Below are 21,420 nucleotides of genomic sequence, written 5' to 3'. Positions count from 1 at the left end.
TTTCTCTTAATTAGCTCCAAAAAAGACTATGCTAATAGGAGGTAGGATAAACCGCTAAAGCATGAAGCAACTGGGGCAAACATTAAGGGCTTTATGGAGGTCCTTATCCTGATCCTCAGCATTGGTTATTGATCATCAACCCTGCTGGGGAACTATCGAACGAAATTTGTGTGAGGCTTATCGAGCCACAGGAAAGGAGATGCAGGAGGGAATATAAGCTTCTAATAAAAGAAACGCAGCAACAATAGCAGAGGAACAGCTCTGCCTGGTGACGTAATGGCTGGCAGCAGTCCAGCTTCAGCAGAGCTGCTGCTACCTCAGCATCCAACCTCCCTCAACATAGTCCGGCTTCGGCAGAGCCACCGGGGCTGCTACTTCTTGCGATGCCACTTTGTTGGTGCCACCAACGCCTTACCTCGGAGGACCAGAACACCGAACAAAGGGTTCGTTCCGTTGCTGTTTTAAGTTGTCAGACACACACACTCTCACTCACTCACCCCCTAGCCCAGGACCCCTCAGTAATCAAGCCAATCAGCCACTTAAGTTTAAGGCGAAAACACTGGCTCACACTCCAGGTGTGCCTCAGTTTCCCCAGGCTGGTTTCCAGTCCGCCTCTCGCTGCCCACCCCCCGCCCCCGCTAGTCCTCAGCGGGAGTTGATCCTGGTGGCCCCGCGCACCCGCCCGGGCCCCGCATGCCGGCCCTCCCGCCTTACCTCCGCCAGGTAGAGGTTGAGGAGACAGAGCGTGGAGAACTGGAGACAGGAGGGGAAGCAGTAGAGCAGCCAGTGGGGGAAGAAGTGCAGGTGAGCGGGCGGCCGGAGCAAGGGCAGGGAGCCGCTGAGCGAGAAGGCGGCAGAGAAAAGGGTGGTCCTGAGCGCTGCCCACAGGAGACAGAGGAAGAGGCAGAGGCTCTGGTAACTCAGCCGCCGCTCGCGGTACAGGAGCAGCCGCCACAGCTGCAGGTAGGCAAAGGCGAACAGCGCGGCGTAGAGCAGGGCGTGCAAGACGCTCAGCGCCAACTGCACGGAGCCCGGCACCGCGGCGCCTGAGGCGGCAGCGACGGCGCCTCCGCCTCCGCCGCCCCCGCCGGGCGTGGAAGGCTCGCGGCCGGCTGCGGGGGCGGCAGCGGCCGCCGGACCCGGCACGGACACCCTCATGAGGGGGCTGGGGGCCGGGCGAGCGAGCGCGGGAAGGAAGGGGCTGGACTCGGAGCCGCCGTCGAAGGGGAGAAGGACTGCCCCCTTACCCCCCACCCACCCCAGCCTCTAACCCCAGGAAGCGCCGTGACGGGACCCGGAGTCCAGCGCAGAGCAGCCGCGGCTCCCCTCGACCCCGCCTCCTCTTTCCCCCCACCCCCCGGGGGTCTCGGCTCCTCCTGCTGCGGCTCGGCTCTGTAGCTGCAAAAAACAACTCTCGGCTGGAGACAATCAGCTGAGAAACCCCAGCATTTGAGGCGCTCGCTCCGCACTGTGGGCTCGCGCCGATTGGCCTAGGCAGGCACGCCCCCTGAGCGCCGCACTCGGAAGGCCACGGGCCGCAGGACCCGTCGCTCGAGGGCCCCGAGATCTGATTGGGTGCGTAATTTCCCTACTGTCTCCCTCCCCTTTACTTCCCACCCACGCTGCTGATTGGCCCTGCTACTGCACCGCCCGTTCGCGCCGGCGGGAGGACTCTGTAATCGTCTGTCACTCTCGCTCCGCCCACCGCGTTTCCCATTGGTTAGAGAGTGCCTCGCGTAGGGAGCACGAGGAGAAGGAGGAGCTTCGCAGGTTGTTTTTTGCCCAGGAGGCCGACTCCGCCGAGTCGGTGGCGGCCGGAGGCTGGGAGGGAGCAGTGTTACGCCTTCGCAGGTTGGCGAAGTGGTTTCAGGCTACCCGGCTAGTCTGGCACGGCCCCGCCTTCTGCCTCCTCCTCCGTCGCGTAGCGGCGGGAACTGTTGGCCGCGCGGCCTCGGGAACGGCCCAGGTCCCCGCCCGCAGGTCCCGGGCAGGTAGGTGACAGCGCCGGCCCTTCAGGCTGTGGGCTCTGCCTGCAGACCCGGGGATTCAGACGAAGCGGCTTTCTGTAGCCAGGGCTGCACTGCACAGCTCCGGAGTCTGACTTAGGACACCCGCCTCTGGGGCACCGAAGGGCCTCACCTGGAGCCTCCTGAGGGTATTTTGCCTTCTCTTTTCGCTGCATGAACGGCGGGAAACACCGGAGCCCTTTGTGGGTCGAGGGGGTGGAAAGGGGCGACGGGGAGAATCGGAGCTCTTAAGTGAAAGACCCCTCCCAAGGCCAAGGGAAATGTCTCTTAAGGAAGAGTAGTAGTAGTATCAGATGGATGTTGAAGCGATCTGTGAGCAGGGGGAAGCTGGTTCTTTCAAACGTAGAATTTGGGAAGATGCTCTGGGCTTAAGTTTTGGGAAAAAGGCAGAAACAGACTTGTAAGTATGATGATTGCCTGGAGAGGAAGTAGAATATTCTGTGCTGTTTAAATTCCACATGTATTGAAGCCTGGGACCTGTGTATGGTAGATGGTGGCGCTATTCCTGGGGCTGAGAGAGAAAATACATGCTATGTTACTGCTGTAAAGAAGCGAGGAATAATCAGATCGACTAACGTATATTGCTGGCGCATAGTTGTTGACTTTTTTTTTTTTTTCCTATTTGGGAATAAAATTAGCAAGTAGTGCAAAATTAAAAGGAAATAATTTGTTTTCTTTAGAATATACAGCATATTACGAATTCAGTATCCTTGTGAAAGACATTGCTACGTTTATTGGAGCAACAAAGACCCAGCTTTTCTTACCTCACCATCCTTTGTCCTATGCCTTTTTTTTTTTCCTTTTTTCATGCAGGGTCTCGCTCTGTCGCCCAGGCTGTAGTGACAGTTCACTGCAAACCTCCACCTCCTGGGCACAAGCAGTCCTCCCACCTCAGCCTCCCAAGTAGCTGGGACTACGGGCACTGGAGCTACCATGCCCGGCTGATTTTTTTTTTTTTTTTTTTGGTAGAGACGGGGTTTCACTGTATTGTCCAGGCTGGCCTTTGTCATATGCTTTGCCCAAGAAGAGTGTTGCTGTCTTTTTTCCTAGCTAAGTATTCCACAGGGAACTTTAAAGCCTGTTTTGTAGATTCTGGGACAGTCGTTTGTCCAGGTACCAGATGCTAGCGTGGTTTGATTCCTTATAGGTATGCTGACAAACTGTGGTAGATGTACAGGCCTGGCACTGTTATCTAGACGTCCCTCAGATGAAACGTTCAGCTGAGCAGGTAGAGAGTGCAGTGTATGAGAGGGTATGGCTTGCTCTAAGAAGTTAACAGGCCTAATCCAACATCTATGCTTTGGAGAAGGATTTATGTTTATTGGAACCTAAGAAGTTCGTCTCATGTATTTTTAGAGAATGTGGTCAGGGCGGTACACAATTATCTTCAAATAGGAGACAGGATGCTCATGACAGCAGTGATATAATTGATTTCAGTAATGTGCTTAAGTATTTAAATTAAGCATAAAATCAGAGTTGTGTGATTTTAGGCACTTGTCAAAATCAAGGGCGCCACATATTCTCTGCCATGGCCTATTTGCATCTTCCATAATCATTGAAGTGCACATTTCAAGTCATCAATAGACTTTAAAAGGGTTTTTCTTTTTCTCCTCTATTCTCTGCTCAAAGTGATGGTAAACATCTGGATAGTACCCATACTAATTTTAGGTCTTGGCCTGTGAGGCTTACCTGCCACCTGTGTCAGTAAGAGCAAGTCTGGATAGCCGCCTCCTTTCTCTTTTTTTGGAGATGGGAGTGTGTGTGTAGAGGTGGGGGGGTGAGGGTGCAGGTAGAGGATTTTCCTCCCAACTGCTTTGAAAAGGCTCTAAAGGAGAGAGATGTTGACTCCTTTTATTGCCTCCTTGGGTCTGAAATGTTAAACTGTGTTGAGATCTCATCAACATTTTATTTGAGGCTGGGTCAGTGAGCAGGTTCTGTTCTCCAGTAGCAGCATTAAACTGTAAGTAAGCTGACTTTAGACAGAATGTTCTTGTGGGAACTTTGTAAGCATTATATTCTCCATTTGTTGCAAAATATGAAGTGTGTCTTTTTCCTGAGTATGATGGCCGCAGATGTTGATACAATTTATTTAATAGTTACAGTTGTTAATTTCCTTCTTTTCTGAGAAGGAAAGCCATTAATTTTATGGTTAATCATAAGGGAATATTAGGCCTATAAAGGGGGAACTAACCAAGGGTTTCCTAGAAAAGCTTGGTGTCAGCTATTCTAAAATTTAAATGTGTCCAAATGCATAAAGATTTAATATTGGTGTTCTGAGAGGACAGATGACCCTAGCACAGTAGTCTTTCAAACATTTAAAAGCAGAACTGTTTGGGTCGGGCATGGTGGCTAATGCCTGTAATCCTAGCACTTTGGGAAGCCAAGGTGGGCAGATCACGAGGTCAGGAGATCAAGACCATCCTGGCTAACACAGTGAAACCCCGTCTCTACTAAAAATACAAAAAATTAGCTGGGTGTGGTGGCGGGCGCCTGTAGTCCCAGCTACTTGGGAGGCTGAGACAGGAGAATGGCATGAACCGGGGAGGCGGAGCTTGCAGTGAGTGGAGATCGTACCACTGCATTCCAGCCTGGGTGACAGAGTGAGACTCTGTCTCAAAAAAAAAATCAGAACTGTTTGTCAATTACTATTGCATACAGTACCCTATACCAAAATGGGATTGGTGGAGCTAACGAGGGCTACCAGCTGTTCTACCTGCCTAAGGAACACAAAGGCAAATCCTCATAACTGTCTCCTTACAAGAAGACTAGCGTTTTCTCTTGGAAGTGCTTCCTCCTTGATGTCTTTTGGAGCTTAATATTCAGTTGCTGAACAAAACACACTTTTGTCGCCTTTAGCATTTTATGTGCACGCTTTAGCCCTTTTTCTACTATTGTCTCACGGAGCCATTCTTACAGTGCTGTTACCCTCTTGTATTAGTCTTTAGTTACATGTCACTCATTCTTTCTATTATTTAAATGAGCTGTGCAAACACACTTCTTTAGAGTTTAGGGATGAGACAAAAGTTACATCTTATATGCCAACTCTGATCCATGCCAGCAGGACCATTATACTGAAGAATTGAGGGCCTCTTCCAGCCCAACGGATCAAAGTCTACATGTAGCTGGGAGGTGTATCTGTAGTATTGGGAAACATGCTATGGAAAACATTTACCTATTACTTTTCCCGTCTTTTAGTATTGGCATCTTTTGTGGTAATAGTCAATTGCATTTTAAAGAGTCATCTTCTTATGTTCAAGTCATAATCCCTTTACCCATTACTAAGACCAGGTATACTAATAGTGCTAGACTGGGTTATACTGTGGAAACAACCCCGAAACATTAGAAGTTTAAAATAATAGTTTATTTTATTTTTTTCCGAGACAGAGTTTCACTCTTGTTGCCCAGGCTGGAGTGCAATGGTGTGATCTCGGCTCACTGCGACCTCTGCCTCCTGGGTTTAAGTGATTCTCCTGCCTCAGCCTCCTGAGTAGCTGGGATTACAGGTACCTGCCACTATGCCCAGCTAATTTCTTGTATTTTTGGTAGAGACAGGTTTCATCATGTTGGCCAGGCTGGTCTCGAACTCCTGACCTCAGGTGATCCACCCGTCTTGGCCTCCCAAAGTGCTGGGATTACAGGTGTGAGCCACCGCGCCTGGCCTAATAGTGTTGGAGGCAGAAAGAATGAGGGTGGTGACCAACTCGGTATACCGCTGGAGGCTGTATGAGCAAACAGGAAACTTCTCATGAAGGCAGGTTGTTGGCGAATTGACAAACTGCGTCTGCCTCCCAGAAGGAATGCTAAGGCCAGTCACACCCCAGGCGCAGTGTTTCTTGTGATTATCTACAGGAACATCTGAAGCCTGTTAGCAATCATGTGAACCTGTGATAAATCAAGCAGCTGACCAACCGTTACCTGCTCCTCCCTGCTCTTGCTACCCAATAAATATGAAGGGTTGTGGAAGCTCAAGGCCCTTGCTCACTAGAAGCAAGGAGCCCCCGATGCCTTCTTTAAAACAGATTATTTTGTCTTTGTGTTCATTTCTGCATTCATTCCACCTTCATTCAGTCCCATAGTAACTGTAACATAATAGTTTATTTTACACTGGATCAGCTGGGAGCTTTCCCCTATGGTGTTCTCTTTCTGGGACTTGGGCTGACAGACAAGGCCTAATTTTGAGTGTTATCAGTCATCATGGCAGAAGGAAAGTGTGTTGTGGTTCATTGCACACGTATACTGACTCTTAAAAGCTTCCAGAAGTACATGTCACCTTGCACATTTCATTGGCCAAGTCATGGCCATACCTAACTCAAGGAAGTGAGATGTATAATTTTAACGTGCAGAGAACTAGAAACATTTGAACAGTCTCTCGTCAACAAATGCTTTCCTTTGTATATGTAGTTCTTCCTTGGCTTTTCCTGGTGGAGGTAATTCAAAATTACCATCTTCACTATGTGAAGCCTAAAGTTGAGGATCTCTGAGTAATGCCCAGCAGTGGTCATCTCTTTACTGGTCTAGATAGAAGTTATCTGTCTGCCACCCTCTGTAGAACACATAAGGCAGCGCTGGGAGAGATAACTGTAAGTGTTCCTGTTTAGAGAGAGGAAGAATGGAAAACACACACCAGACTCTAGATTGTGGCAATCTATAGTTGAAATCTCTCTAGGCAGATGTTGCTAGGGCTCTAGTTCTGTTCCCTGAGTTCTCTAGGCCAGTTGAAACAACAACAACGCTCTTATCTAACACAATAGAAATGAATTGCAGGAAAAGTGAAATAAAGAACATCAATTTACAAGCCCAATTTTAAAATTATTATTAGATTCAACAAACATAAAATTACTGTGTGAAATTGCTATAAAATGTTCTAAACATTTACACTCCATTTCTGTATTTATGTCATTATTTTAGACGAGTAACAAATACTTCTTACTCTGCACATGCCCTATAGCATAGTTCTCCGTGGTCCTTGGCTTTGCCCTGTGTGAGGGTCTTCCATTTTTGTTATTCTTGGCCACGTCTGAAATTGGCTTTGGAGCATATGGCCTCTGGCCTCTTTCTGTGGCTGAGCAGTTTTGTCAGTTTGCTTTGTGACCATGCACGGGTGGGGGCCTAAGGATTGTTTTAAGTTTTGAACATCTAGTCTTTTGGATGGCAGTTCCTCTCTGAGTATTTTTCTTTTAATACCTTGTTAAACACCACCAACAGCAACCATCACACAGTACTAATCTATCTTCCAACCTCTTCTTTTAGAGCTATAAGTAAGTTCATTAGCCACGGGAACCTAGGTACACATTCATTATAAGTTAATCAGGTACATGTCACCTCCAAATTACTGTAGTGACAGTTTTATCAAACTTGTTAATGTGGGTCACTTGCTTAGCTCCAGTGTCTGATAAATGTTTCCTTGAGTAGACCCAGAACAGTTTCTATGCTGCTTGGCCCCAGCCAGTGTTTTGGAGTTTTTGTTAAGGTGGCATCTCACTTCTAGTTTATATACAGCTTAAGAGAAAATAGTTTATGCTGCTATAATAACCCCTCCCATCTCAGTGACTTAAAACAACAAGGTTTATTTCTTCCTATGTCACGTGCTTATTACACATTAGCGGGGAGTTCTCTGTTATGCTCATGCTCACAGAATAGACACCATTTGGGCATTTCTCTTGACTGCAACAGAAGACTGTAAAGCCTGGCTTTATTAACACTAGCTGCCGAAACTGTTGCCTGAAAGAGACAGATGCCACTTTTGCTCACATTTTATTGGCCACAGTAAGTCATCTGGTGGTCGTAACTAACTCCCCCAGAGGTGGAGGATGGAGGGAGCTTAAGTGTAATTAGTAACTGCAAGGAGAACTAGAACTATAGTAATGAACTATCACACCAAGGTAACAAGGCCACATTTCTCCGAAGGTACTCATCACTTGGTTCTGATATCTAGATTTTTGTAGTATTACGTTTTTGTTTGTTTGTTTGTTTTGTTTTTAGACAGGGTCTTCCTCTTTCACCCAGGCTGGAGTGCAGTGGCATGATCATGGCTCACTGCAGCCTCAATCACGATCCTCCCGACTTAGCTTCCGTGGTAGCTGAGACTACAGGTGTGTGCCACCATGCATGGCAATTTTTTTTTCTTACTTTTTATAGAGACAGGGTCTCTATGTTGTCTAGGCTGCTCTTGAACTCCTGGGCTCAAGTGATCTTCCTGCCTCTGCCTCCCAAAGGGCTGGGATTATAAGCGTGAGCCACTGTGGCTGGCCAAGTATTGTTTTTCATTCCCTTTTCTAATTACTGGAGGTAAAAAAAAAAAAAGAAAAGTCACCAAGTACCTTTTGTATCTTTGTTTTCACTCTGCTCTTGCTGATATTCCCTTTCCACCCCCACATTCACTTGCCTTAGTTAAGATCTTTTTATGAGGACAGCATGTCTCTGAGCAAATGCATTTTATTTTCCATGCGTGTGAAATGTCCACTGTTCCATGGCCCTACAAGGTACATACATATCCTTCCCCTACTCCCTTTCCCCTCTTTCTTCTTCCTTAGAGCCGATTACTTTCAACTGCTCACTGTTTGTTTTGGCATTGACCGTCCTATTTTCAATAAACTTGGTTTTTGGTTTTGTGAAAGTTGAAAATTTAGTTCTCTTTCATTTATTTTCCCGCCCTAGCTGCATGTTTCCTTATTTTCTATCTTCCCTTTCTCTCAACAGTTGTTATGGTTTTGGTTAAATCATTATTCAGTATTTATTTCATTATGAAGACATAACTTCTCCTTCTATCTGACCCATGCAGTATTCTTTGCTTTAAGTAATTTTTAAAGTAATGAAATCTTACCATAGATGGAACAAACTACAGAGATTATTACTGAGTTCCTAACTCTAAACATGTGAGAACAATCACCAATGTCTCTAACCGATTAAAAGCACAGTACTTTCACATATATAATCTTCTTTGGCCAACGAGATAGGAAATATGGGAAAGTATTTAAGCATTGGTTGTATGGTTAGACCTTTGGTGCTACAAAATACATTCTAGGGGAAAAGAGTAATATGTTAATACTAATGTCCAATTTAGTGTTAAAATGGTTAAATTATAACCTGGAGGCCAGGAAAGGTGATATTCTATACGGAATCTTTCACCTGTGCTTTTCATGTTGTACAGTTTAATTAGGTTATAGTTATTTCATATATAGTAATGAATGTTATATAGTTATTCTCTTAGCCTCAGAAATGCATGCATTTTCTTCAGAATATGAAGAAAATAGTGGATGACCTATTTTAAAACATGCCTATTAATATAAAGTAGCTTTAAAATAGGCTGGTTTAAAATGGTTATAATGTATAATCAATTTTAATGTCAATGATACCCCTTAATTATGTCATTAAAATTGCATTTTTATATACCTCTTATAGTTCTTGCTTCTCATTTTACTTTGAGTTTTTGAACTCTTGACTCATTATTAAAAATCGATGGCAAATTTTTTCACTGTTTGATATATACTGTCTCTGAAGAACAGAATTATTAGGAAATAACCAATGAGTAATTACTTCATTATTTTTTTTCAGGAACACTGGCTTGATAGAGATATTACGTGCTTATTGATAATATTGAATGAGCAGAGTAAATACTCAATTTAATATGATTTTTCATACATTTCAAATTCTTTATTATTTTATTCTTTGCTGAAAAAGTCTACCTTTATCCTTATGAGTATATAGAAATAATCTCTTGCTGTTTTTTCCTATTGCCTATTTTGAGATAGTGAGCTTGCATTTGAAAGAGATGGGTCCTGTTTGAAATTTTAAAAATACTGAAACAAAATTTTCACCTACAGCTATGACTGTTTTTATATTATACTAATTTTTCTAAACTTTCTTCTTTTAAATGTAGATAACATAGATCATCAGTAGAAAACTTCTTGAAGTTGTTCAAGAAAAATTTGAAAGTAGCAAAATAGAAAACAAAGAGAATTAACAGCAGATACAGAGGACAGCATGGAAGTAAGTACGCCAAGAAAGAAGATAAGAGGAGGATATCTAGAACAAATTTGATTTCAGAACATAGAATCAAGTTAAAGTATGAGTTGAAAAAGATATTTAAATTTTTAAGCAGTATAGAGAAATCTAAGGGATAGGCATTACAAATTATTTATATTTAGAAGGAATGTTCTTCCATTGTTTTAATAGATTTCTTCTAGGGGATTTAAAGTAAAAGTAAACATATTAGGCATATTTTGGATGTCTCATTCCCATCTAAATGGTATTAAATAATTATTTGATTATTTCTTATAATCAACTATAGGTAAAGAAAAACAAAATGCCCAATTAAAAAATGGATTGGTTAATGTTTGAGAATTAATTTTAGAACCCTTGAAAATGAAAATTAGCTTAACATACTGTACTAAATTGAGCATTTTCTAGGTAGTTTTGATATCTTTTGCAAGTATCAAAAATCAATAGTATTTTCAAGTCAATGTTGTTATATATTGTCCCCCCTCAAATTTTTATGATATAGTAAAGTACTAGCAAAATCAAATGATGTGACTAATGACTTTCATTTTGTAGGTTTTACTACATTCATTCATTTAACAAATCCATTCAACAAACCCTCGTTGAATACCTTCTCTGTGCCAGGTGTTGTCTTAGGAAACAGTACACAGCAGTGAAAAAACAGACAAAATCTTCCGCTCAGATACAACTGCAGCTGATAATGTTTTCCGGCTTCGATGTCTTTAGAGTTGGGATCTCTTTTGTCATAATGTGCATTTTTTACATGCCAACAGTAAATTCTTTACCAGAACTGAGTCCTCAGAAATATTTTAGTACATTGCAACCAGGAAAAGCCTCTTTAGCTTATTTTTGTCAAGCTGGTAAGTATTTTTAAAATTCTAACATGATTCTTGTGATGTTTTTATTGCTATTTAATCAATAAGTTCAGTGGGAGATTTCTGTTAAGATTAAAAATATGTGCTATACAGCTGTTACTATAATATGTCTGACTGGGTTTGAATCCGGCCCCTGCCACTTAGTCTGTGGTGTGACCTTGGTTAAGTCCCTTAGCTTCTCTGTGTTTTTCTTTCATCATCTGTTCAGAAGAAATAGTACTTTATAAGTTTGTTGTGAGGATTAAATGATTTTACTTATATGCTGAGTTCATAGTAAATACTAGATAAGAGTTAGCTACTAACATAACATCTGAAAGAATACTTTCTCATGTTTTTAGCGTGTAACTATTTTAAGTTTTTTAAAACTTTTAATGTAATGCTTTAGGTTAATACCCTGCTTTAGCTGTATTGTTAATTATACTGAATTAACTAATATAACTATTGAGCATAACTAATAATTTTTTAAATAGTCAAATTCAAGTCTTCATGTCTTAAAAATACTATTCTTGGAATTAATAAGTGAAGTGAGTACACATTTCTTTTGGCTCCCTTATTATAATTGTGATTAGAAAATGGTACTTTAAAATCATTTTGAAAGTTTTTGTATGTGTACATGTGTGTTGTGTATATGGTATTAAACTTGGAGGAAGAATGCCAAATGTTAGGTTTAAACGAAACATTTATTATATTGTTTTAGGAAGTTTTTAAGGTCCATTTACAAAGTTAAAGTACATCATGATAAAAACAGAAATAAGAATAATGAGGCAATAGTAAAATAAAGGTGTGAAAATATGTAACGAGATATGTTTAGTTATTTGTTGTTGCATGCTAGTTGGACAAATGAATCTATTCTGTGTTTGCAGATTTTAAAATTCATTTTAAGGGGCAATTCATAAACATTCATGAAACATTTGTTATTTTAGATTCCCCAAGAACATCTGTATTTCTTGAAGAACTGAATGAGGCTGTTAGACCTCTGCAGGACTATGGAATTTCAGTTGCCAAGGTAGAAACATATTTATGTTACTAAAATATTAGTGACGAACATCTTACAACTTTATGGCTTAAGACTGAATATCTTAAAATACTTCCATTTCATATCTTTTTCCAAACTGGAAATGTATTTTTTTCATAAGAATAAACAGAAGCCCAGAAAGATAGTTTCAGGTTATTGCATAACATACTGCATATAGAGGGGACAAAAAGCTGTTTAAAAATTTTTAGCTTAGAATTTAACTTTATGTTATAAACCATTCTATTGGGCCCATGGTATCATTTTTCAAACCTATAGTTAGGTTTTTGTTCTGTTTTGTTTTGCCTAATGAATATTTCATAATAGGTAGCCACAATTCAGCTGTTTTTAAATTTTTTTAGCATAAACTGAAGTAACAAAATGGAGGTAACCAAATAATTTTTTTCTGTTCTAAGTCTTTATAATTGTTTATGTTTCACTTTTTCGCATTTATTTTTAGAACAAAGTTATAACAACTCAACATTACATATTTAATTTTTTTCACAAAAAATGTTCAAATTTGCCATAGAGTATTATAGAAAATTTCCACATGCATCATGGATTAGATAGATACGTAAGCCTTTCATTTAATTTAAACTTAGATTTTATACATCAGACAACTGAATGAGGGGTAACCCAGTGATACTAAATTCTTTCTGGTTAATGTCTACCTGACTTTCTGTGTACATTTTTTCTTAATTCATTAGCCTTCCTCTTCTAAGAGATGGCTATTGTCGCTCTTGGTCTCTGCAGCTAGAGTTCCTAGAGCAGACAGCATAGAAACATTAACTAACATTGGCTGTACACCTTTAAAAATATCTATTTTTTAAATGTGTCAATTCTGTACGTATAGAGATCTCAATTAACTTTGAACAACTGATCTCACTCTAGAATGATAATGGCAATCATCTCCAAGGATCTCTGAATAAAATTTTAAATTGAAACAGAGTAGTAGGTTGGTAGGAAACTTAAAAGGGATAATCATACTGTTTAGTAACTGGTAGACTGTCACTAATAACTGTGCATATAGTAACTTGAATAGAATGCTAAGGTCCATGCCCAAGCTGTTGCCCTTATGGACGAACATAACTGAAACTCCGGTTTTTTTTTTTTTTGAGACAGAGTTTCGCTCTTGTCGCCCAGGCTGGAGTGCAATGGCACAATCTCGGCTCACTGCAACCTCTGCCTCCCAGGTTCAAGCGATTCTCTTGCCTCAGCCTCCCCAGTAGCTAGGATTACAGGTATGCGCCACCATGCCTGGCTAATTTTTGTATTTTTAGTAGAGATGGGGTTTCACCATATTAGCCAGGCTGGTCTCGAACTCCTGACCTCAGGTGATCCACCCGCCTTGGCCTCCCAAAATTCTGGGATTACAGGCATGAGCCACTGTACCCAGCCTGAAACTCCTGATTTTACAGTGAGAATGCTGAGCTCTATCTAGAAAGGAGATAGTGGCAAATGAGATAAACCTTTGTTGAGTGCCTAGCTCAGTTCCCACCACCCAGTGCTGAGTAAATATTTGTGAGATTGAAATGGGCTTACCATATATAATCTTCTTTTGGATAGAAAGATGACTAAGCCCCTGTCCTTTTCTTTGGAGAGTTTGTATCCTAAATAAGGAGGATAAAACACATTCACAAGTCATTTTAATAACTAGCAGAACCTGATCATTGTAATAGGAGAGATACAAATAAAGTGCCATAGAAGTTTTTTTTCTTCTTTTTTTTGAGACCAAGTCTCGCTCTGTCACCCAGGCTGGAGTGCAGTGGCGCCATCTTGGCTCACTGCAACCTCTGCCTCCTGGGTTCAAGCAATTCACCTGTCGCAGCCTCCCGAGTAGCTGGGACTACAGGTGCACGCCACCATGCCTGGCTAATTTTTGTAGTTTTAGTAGAGATGGGATTTCACCATATTGGTCAGGCTAGTCTCAAACTCCTGACTTCAGGTGTTCCTCCTGCCTCAGCCTCCCAAAGTGCTAGGATTACAGGCATGAGCCACCGCACCTAGCCCATTGAAGTTTAAAGGAAAGAAAGCCCATATTTGATTTTTGAGGTGGAAAGTCACAGATGGTATTGGGAAAGATTTCACAAAAAGCAGCATTTAAGATTGTTTTCAGAAGATAGCAAGAGGCAGGATGAAGAAAATGCTAAAATATAAATGGGCTACGTATTCTAGTCAAGACAATGAATGTCAAGCTGGATACAGTAACCCAAGAAAGCTGTATGCTGTTTAGGGCTACATGTCTTGCCTTAAATATGTCCTTCCTTTTCTACCTGGTTACCACCTACTTGTTCCATAAGATTGAATTCAGAAATAGTGCCTTTCTCTGGGTTATCTCATGCACTTGAATATGTGAGCAATTATAGCATACAAATAAAAAAAAAAACGTAAAGTACAAAATTTGACCTGAAACAAGCTGTAATGTTTAATTCTCCTTCTTGTTTCCCTAACCAATGATATTTAGACATGCATTCAAAATAAAGGTTTCAGAAATCTTCAAAGTAAAGGAAGGAAAAAAAGATATACAAGTGATAACCAGAAGAAATCTAGTGTATCAAAGTAGATTTTAAACAAAAAGCTCTGTTATCCTTGACTTTTCTTTCTCTCATAAGTAATCCATCTACTACTTGGTTCTGCTATGAGAACTTTTCAAATCTGACTACTTCCTATACCTTCATTTTTACTTCTTCCTGCCATCTCTTCTCATTGGGGAAACCACAATAGCCTCCTAATCACTGGCCTTTCTTCCTTCACTTTGTCTCATGACAGACTCTTCTCCATATGTAGCCAGATGTGTCAGGATACATCACTACCATGTTGCGAAAGTCCTTTCATTCCAATTATGATCAAATAGAAACTTTTGAGTGTTGTGGACACTGGCTTTGTCTCTGATCTCATTTTCTGACCCTCCACTTTGTTCAGTTCGTTCTTAATAGATAGTGGTCATCTTTCTGTTATTTGAACCTGCTGGAGGTGCTGTTAACCACAGGGCCTTTGCAGATATTTTCCCCTCTGCTTAGAACTCATCTCTTTTACTTATTTGTATATTTTTATGCATTACTGCCTTTCTTCAGTTCTTTGTGCAAATGTCACCTTTTCAGAGAAGCCTTCCTTGATTACCTCTCTAAAATGCCCTATCACATGCTATTCCCTTACAATTTTTTTATTTATAGGACTTAACACTACATATTAATTAGTTTTTAACTTGTCTCTACCTTACATTGTTCTAAAGCTAAATATTTTTATTTGGAACTTACCTGTACCCAAAATGACTAGAACAGTGACTGACATGATAGATGTTCAAATGTATTTTGAATTGATGAATGAATGGACACATCTATTGTCATAATACCAACCATCCTTATGCTGTAACTTAAAAAAATTTTTTAAATTACATATATTAAAATTTACTTTTTGGTTATGGCTATACTCCGACTTTAATTCTGATTCTCTATTTCTCATTTCTTAGTGTCAGTTCCTGTTTTGTAGCCTTTTAAACAAATGTTGCTTCCCCAGTTCTTCTTCTTCTTCCTCAAATCCTATTAAAATTAAATTGAACAACAGGAAAACCCCCTCTTAAAAGAAACAAAAGCCTTACCAAATGCAAAACAAAATAACTATTCTTCTAGCCTTAGTTTTGGTTAGTTAACGTTGGTAGCTCTCCATTTGCCCCATCTAGAAATCGCTTCATTCTTTTTTTCTCTTTCCTCTCCTCCTCTATCTCAATCTGCATATACATGCTCAGTCTTCTCCCTAGTTTTATGTATTGTATTTGTAAAAAGCCTTTTGAATGTCTTCTGTCCTTTTTGGCTTTACTTCTCATCCAAGTCATCCATGACCTACACTAATGTGATATTCTTTTAAACTCTCCTTATCTTTGTGTTCTTTTGCCTTCTATTTATCTTCATGTTGTTGCCAAGATTGTTATTGTATATTTTTTTTCACTTAGAGTTCAGATTATAAGCTATCCAGGGCTGGTATGGCTGCTCTGACATCATCATTGACTTAGTTCATTGTTTTTGTTGTACCATTCTTAGCAAGTAGCTTCTTTAAAGATGCCTTATGGTCCGTGATTGCTGTTGGTACTCCAGCTGTCTTACCTATTTTTGGTCAAGAAGGAGTGAAAAGAGCAGAAGTATCAGTCAGCCCGCTTTTAAGAGCCTTTTAGGAGTTTCATCCCAGTGACTCCTCCAAACACCATTTAGCCATTGCAGGCTGTTGGGGAGGCTGGGAAAGCCTTTTAATGAAACACTTGCTTTTAGCAAAGTTCTGTTAGTAAACAAAAGGGAAGGATAGATTTTAGGTGGGAAACCAGCAGTATCTGCTATCTCTATGTTCCACCTGCTGAGATGCTTTCATCATCCCAAGTTAGCACTCACTTTTGTGCTTCCTGGCTATTGCTCATACTTTTTGTCTTGCCTTAAATGTGTCCTTCCTTTTCTACCTGGTTACCACATACTTGTTCCATGAGACTGAATTCAGAAATAGTGCCTTTCTCTGGGTTATCTCATGCACTTGAATATGTGAACAATTATAGCATACAAATCAGAAAAAAAAGTAAAGTATAAAATTTGACCTGCAACAAACTGTAATATTTAATTCTCCTTCTTGTTTCCCCAACCAAGAAACTTGACCTTTTGATATATATGCTAAAACTTAAGTATACTCTTTTAAAGGTTAATTGTGTCAAAGAAGAAATATCAAGATACTGTGGAAAAGAAAAGGATTTGATGAAAGCATATTTATTCAAGTAAGCTATTTTCCTGAGTGTGCTGGACAAATACAAAGCTATACTTCTAGAATATTCAAATATGTAAAATATCACTGAGCTAGAATAAAGTCATACGTAGGGGGGATCATGTAAATCTTAACCAAAAGTCCAAGTAATAGATTTGTTACCTAACCTCTCTGTACTTTAACTTCCTTATTTATAAAACAGAGAGTAATACCTACATCACAAGGTTGTTTTGTGAGGCTGTTGTGTAAACTCCTACAACAAATGCCTGGTAAGCAAGTGCTTACCAAATTTAATGTTCTGGGTAGATATGTCAGGTCCACATTTGGGTGTGAAATAAATGTACTTTATTTTTGAGAGATCTGCCAATCTCTCTGCACTTGGGTTTGATCTACCTGAGGTTTCTCAAATCCTTGGGATTTGGCCGAAGAAGTTGGGAGAGGTCCTGTTTCCTCAGGGACCTTCTGAAGACACTTCTTTTTCCTTCCTGCCTTCTTCCCAGCCCAATTTGGGGAATTTATGTGTGTGTGTGTGTGTGTGTGTTATTGTGAGTTGGGGAGACTGGTAGGAATCCTTGTTTGGACTCATATTTTTTTCTAGCCTTTTTGCCAGGTACAGAACCTAGGCTTTTCAAAGTTAATATATTTATTGAGAATGTATTATGTGCCAGGATGCTAGCAGGTATGTGGAGTATGTTGACAAGACACAGGCTGTAACATCAAAGACCATATAAGCTAATGTATTTGATAGACAAGTAAATTGAATTCTAAGGAAATATTTTTTGTGTTTTTAAATATTAATCTGTTTTTAAACTTTTTATAGGGGCAACATATTGCTCAGAGAATTCCCTACTGACACCTTGTTTGATGTGAATGCCATTGTCGCCCATGTTCTCTTGTAAGTACAGGGGCTACCCATTCATTTGTTTACTTGTTAGTTATCTGTTGATATCATTTTAAATAACCACAATTCATTAAAATATTTCAGGGTTTTAACATTATATTTGTAGGCAACAATTTAACACAAATTACTAATCTATCTTCCCACATCGAGGATCTAAAAATTTTTTTAATGGCAAAGGATACAGAAACATGGAGATAGTTTTATAAGAGTAGGAGATGACTCAACAAAACCACATTGAGTGAGGTCTAACTGGAGGAGTGAGGATTTTGCCAGGTATCTTAGTCTGTTCAGGCTGCTATAACAAAATACAGTAGACTGGGTGCTTATAAACAACAGAAATTTATTTTTCACAGTTATGGAATCTGGGAGGTCCAAGATCAAAGCACTGGCAGATTTGGTGTTGGGTGAGGGCCCCTGGTTTATAGCTGGTCATCTTTTCCCTGTGTCCTCACATGATGAAAGGGATAAAGGAGCTCTCTTGGGGTCTCTTTTATTAGAGCACTAATCTCATTCATGAGGGCTTTGCCCTTATAACCTCCTAATATCATCATATTGGCAGTTAGGATTTCAACATATGAATTTTGGGGAGATACAAACATTTAGACCATAGTACCAGGTAGGAAGCTCATCTTTGTTTTTTTTTTTGTTTTTGTTTTTTGTTTTGAGGTGGAGTCTTACTCTGTCTCCCAGGCTGGAGCACAGTGGCATGATATTGGCTTACTGCAACCTCCACCTCCCAGGCTCCTGAGTAGCTGGGACCTACAGGCATGCACCACTCATCTTTGTTATTCTCGCTGGCATTTTTAAAGTACCTGGCTTTCTTCTTATCCCAGCTGGGTTTCTTTCTGGATTCTCTAGCTCTGGGCTTGCTCAGTTAGTACAGAAAGAGTTTGTCCCAACACATACCTCAGTGTTTACTGAGAGAAAGTTTAAGTTTTCTGGCCTGGAATCTCCAGGCCTGGTATTTAGGTCTATCTGGGGTCCATTCTTGGAATCTTCCCCTGAATTAAGTCTGATAGTCTCTTTGGTAACAGAGCTAGAAAATATGACTTGTTAAGGACACAGGTTTACATGGACTTTTCTAATTTAATGTTATAAGCCTGTTGTCCACTAAGACCTTTGCTGACATTGGCTGTCTTTTTCTGCTTGGGTCTCCTCTTCCTCTCTTACCTACAAAAATTGGTAGTTTAACTCCTGGAAATTCAAAACTTACAGGTGAAAAGTTGTGCTTATCACTTTACAAATGTTCCAGTCCCAATAATATGTTAACAAAAGGCCTTTAGAAATTCCTGACAACCATGGGCCCTGATACTTGTAGACTAAGGAGCCAATCATAATGAGCGAAGATGGTCTTTTGAGGAAGGAATTCCTTGGAATCCCTTTCCTGGGACAGAGGGGTAGCTATCTTGATGGTGGGGGTTCTGTGAAGCTTAGCAAAAAGTCCAAGTAATAGATATGACATTTGTTCTCAGGAAGCTTACTAGTTAGCAGCTGTTTTTCCAGTGGACACCTGATGACTATCTTTGACCCAGAAATGGGGGTGAAGAAACAGAAAAAGAAGTCTTTTCATAAAGTATGAATCCAAATTTGACACCAAATCCTGGAGTGGCGTATCCACATTGAACAACTTGATGACAAGGTGGTTTTGAAACAGCTGGCCCTAGACATGGAGAGGACCGAGGACCCTGTTATCTAAACTGGTTACCCCGTGAGGCTCAGCTCATTCAGTCCTGCTTTAGTAGTGTCCTGTTCTTAGTGCTGTATTAATGCTAATTTATAGAACACGAATTCCACAAATAGATTTTTCCCCATGTTCCTGCTGTGTGCCAGACACTTGTTAGACATTGGCTATAAAAAACAGAATAGGATGTGGCTTCTGTTCTGTAGGAATTTAGTGTTGCACAGAGAAACAGAAAATATTATTATGTGATAAGTAAAATAGTAGAAGTATGTATGCATAAGGGCTAATGGATCCACAGAGAAGGGAATAGTTACTCATGTCTAGAATGAGGGTGAATATTTATTAAGTGGGCTTCCTGAAGGAAGTGGCAGTAGGGATGAATGTTAAAGGATAAGTGCTTGGTGAAGAAGGGGAAGGTGAGAAAAGCGAGAGGAACTTTGTGACAAAGACACAGAGCAGCCATGTTCAATACTTTTTTTGGCTTCCCTGGGCCACATCGGAAGAAGAATTGTCTTGGTCCACACATAAAGTACACTAATGATAGCCGACGAGCTTAAAAAAAAATTGCAAAAACATCTCATAATGTTTTAAGAAAGTTTACGAATTTGTGTTGGGCCATATTCAAAGCTGTCCTGGGCTGCATGCAGCCCATGAACCACAGGTTGGACAAGCTTGTCATAGAGGTTAGAAGTAGTTGGGAGAAGGTGGTGGTTTTGCCAGAGTATAAAATGTGAAGCAGGAGATAAGAGTAGAAAAGTAGACATGGGGTCAGAGGAAGGGAATTTTTGTTTTCCCTCTGTATAAGTTTAGGCTTTTGGGTAACCACTGAAAAGTGAAGAGTCCAGCTATAGGCCAAAATCCTTATGTGATCTTTCAGGCCTGATCATATGCAGTATTCCAAGGCTATGCCTGACAAACCTCACAGGGGGAAGCTGCCCTCACCATACCACACTTGGCACATAAGCAGTACATTGCAGTTTTCTAGAGAAAATTGAGGTCAAGGACATAGGCCTATTCCTCTCCTAATCCTTCGGGCCCCTATGCTTATGTGTGCATCTGCATTCCTAGCCCCGCTACCTCCATTTTGAGGCCTCCTTACCAGAGCCCTTGGCTAAGGTGCTTTTCTTATCTTTGAGTCAGGGCCTTTCCACTCTTACCCCAGACCCCTTTTGTTCCCTCAAGTCCATGGGTCCATAAAGAAGTGGGGCCTGTTGTTTGAGACTCCTTGGAATGAGATGATTCCTTGTGTCTGCACTGTATCCACCTGACCCTTGCCTGTGGTCATTCCAAGGGATGAAAAATTTAACATTGTTGAGCCAGCACCTCTCTTTTTTGCATCTTGTTTGCACTTTCCTAGTAAGTAAATGAAACCTTGATTATTACTTTTAGTTTGGCTTGTTGTTCTGATTGACCACATTAACACCTGATTGCCCAGCAAAGAGCTGTAGGCAGGCAAGTGATGTGATCAGATTAGTATTTGAGAGATCTTTCTGGTGGATGTGAGATATGTCTATGGGGTTTGAGCACATGTATAAACCATTCTGTGACCATTGCATAATCTAGGGAGGCAAAGTAGATACAGCAAAGCGGGGATTTTCTTTTTAATGCTTAGGAGGTGAAATTAGCTGGACTTGGTAATCGTTAATTTGGTAACAGTAGAACTACAAAAACTTGTTAATTCTTGATCTCTTCTTTCTTACCTCATGCTACCCAGATCTAGTCTGATCACCATCTGAAATAGGCAAGGAAGAAGAGCAAATTTACAGAATATGAGTCTACTGTAGCAAGTGGAAAGTCCATCATGCCTCAGTCAGGCATCTATAGGAGTTTGAGCCTTAGAGCAGTGTACATCCAGGTGTTGTCAACATATAGGTCAGCCAGGGAGCATCCTAGGGCAATACCACCAATTAAGAGAAGAAACTGAGAGAAAAAAAAAATGTCAAGGAAGTAGAATTCCAAAGAGGCAGTGTCCTCATTTTTGTTTAAAAATGTGAGAAAATGACTTATGTAATACAGTATTTTATAAAATTTCCCAGTAATGATATTTACAATGTTAAAGAACTATGCCAAACAGTATGCTGTCCCTTAGCTGTACCTTGCAAATTGCCATGAGGAACAACCTATCTTCTTACTTTTGGATGCTAAAACCATCAGTTTGAAATACCCAGTTCCTGGCTAGCAGTTTTTTT

At 40.8% G+C, this 21,420-nt stretch overlaps 2 protein-coding genes across 9 annotated transcripts in view; one reads left to right on the top strand and one right to left on the bottom strand.

Moving 5' to 3' along the window:
• Positions 1–1,470, bottom strand: part of GPR137C (G protein-coupled receptor 137C) — an 84,334-nt gene extending 82,864 nt beyond the window's left edge. Inside the window, exon 1 of one of the 3 annotated variants that reach the window (XM_024231722.3) lies at positions 715–1,470. In XM_024231722.3, coding sequence (XP_024087490.1) covers positions 715–1,158 — 444 coding nt within the window. In that variant the 5' untranslated portion in view covers positions 1,159–1,470. The remainder of the gene's footprint in view (positions 1–714) is intronic. The other 2 variants (XM_063715847.1, XM_063715848.1) reach the window with 2 other exon arrangements.
• A 231-nt stretch (positions 1,471–1,701) lies between these two features.
• Positions 1,702–21,420, top strand: part of TXNDC16 (thioredoxin domain containing 16) — a 460,012-nt gene continuing 440,293 nt past the window's right edge. For 3 of the 6 annotated variants that reach the window (XR_010137039.1, XM_054530668.2, XM_063715845.1), the window contains exons 1-6: positions 1,702–1,991; positions 9,907–10,016; positions 10,650–10,885; positions 11,824–11,906; positions 16,589–16,662; positions 17,470–17,544. Coding sequence is in view for 5 of the 6 variants with exons in the window: in XM_054530668.2 (XP_054386643.2) it covers positions 10,726–10,885; positions 11,824–11,906; positions 16,589–16,662; positions 17,470–17,544 (392 nt within the window). In the remaining variant the exon portion in view is untranslated. Of the gene's footprint in view, positions 2,156–2,987; positions 8,120–9,906; positions 10,017–10,580; positions 10,886–11,823; positions 11,907–16,588; positions 16,663–17,469; positions 17,545–21,420 lie in introns of those variants that run through there. The other 3 variants (XM_054530667.2, XM_024232060.3, XM_054530666.2) reach the window with 3 other exon arrangements.

This window comes from Pongo abelii, chromosome 15, assembly GCF_028885655.2.
Source record: "Pongo abelii isolate AG06213 chromosome 15, NHGRI_mPonAbe1-v2.0_pri, whole genome shotgun sequence".
NCBI classification, from domain to species: Eukaryota; Metazoa; Chordata; class Mammalia; order Primates; family Hominidae; genus Pongo; species Pongo abelii.
This window is presented reverse-complemented; position numbering and strand designations above follow the sequence as displayed.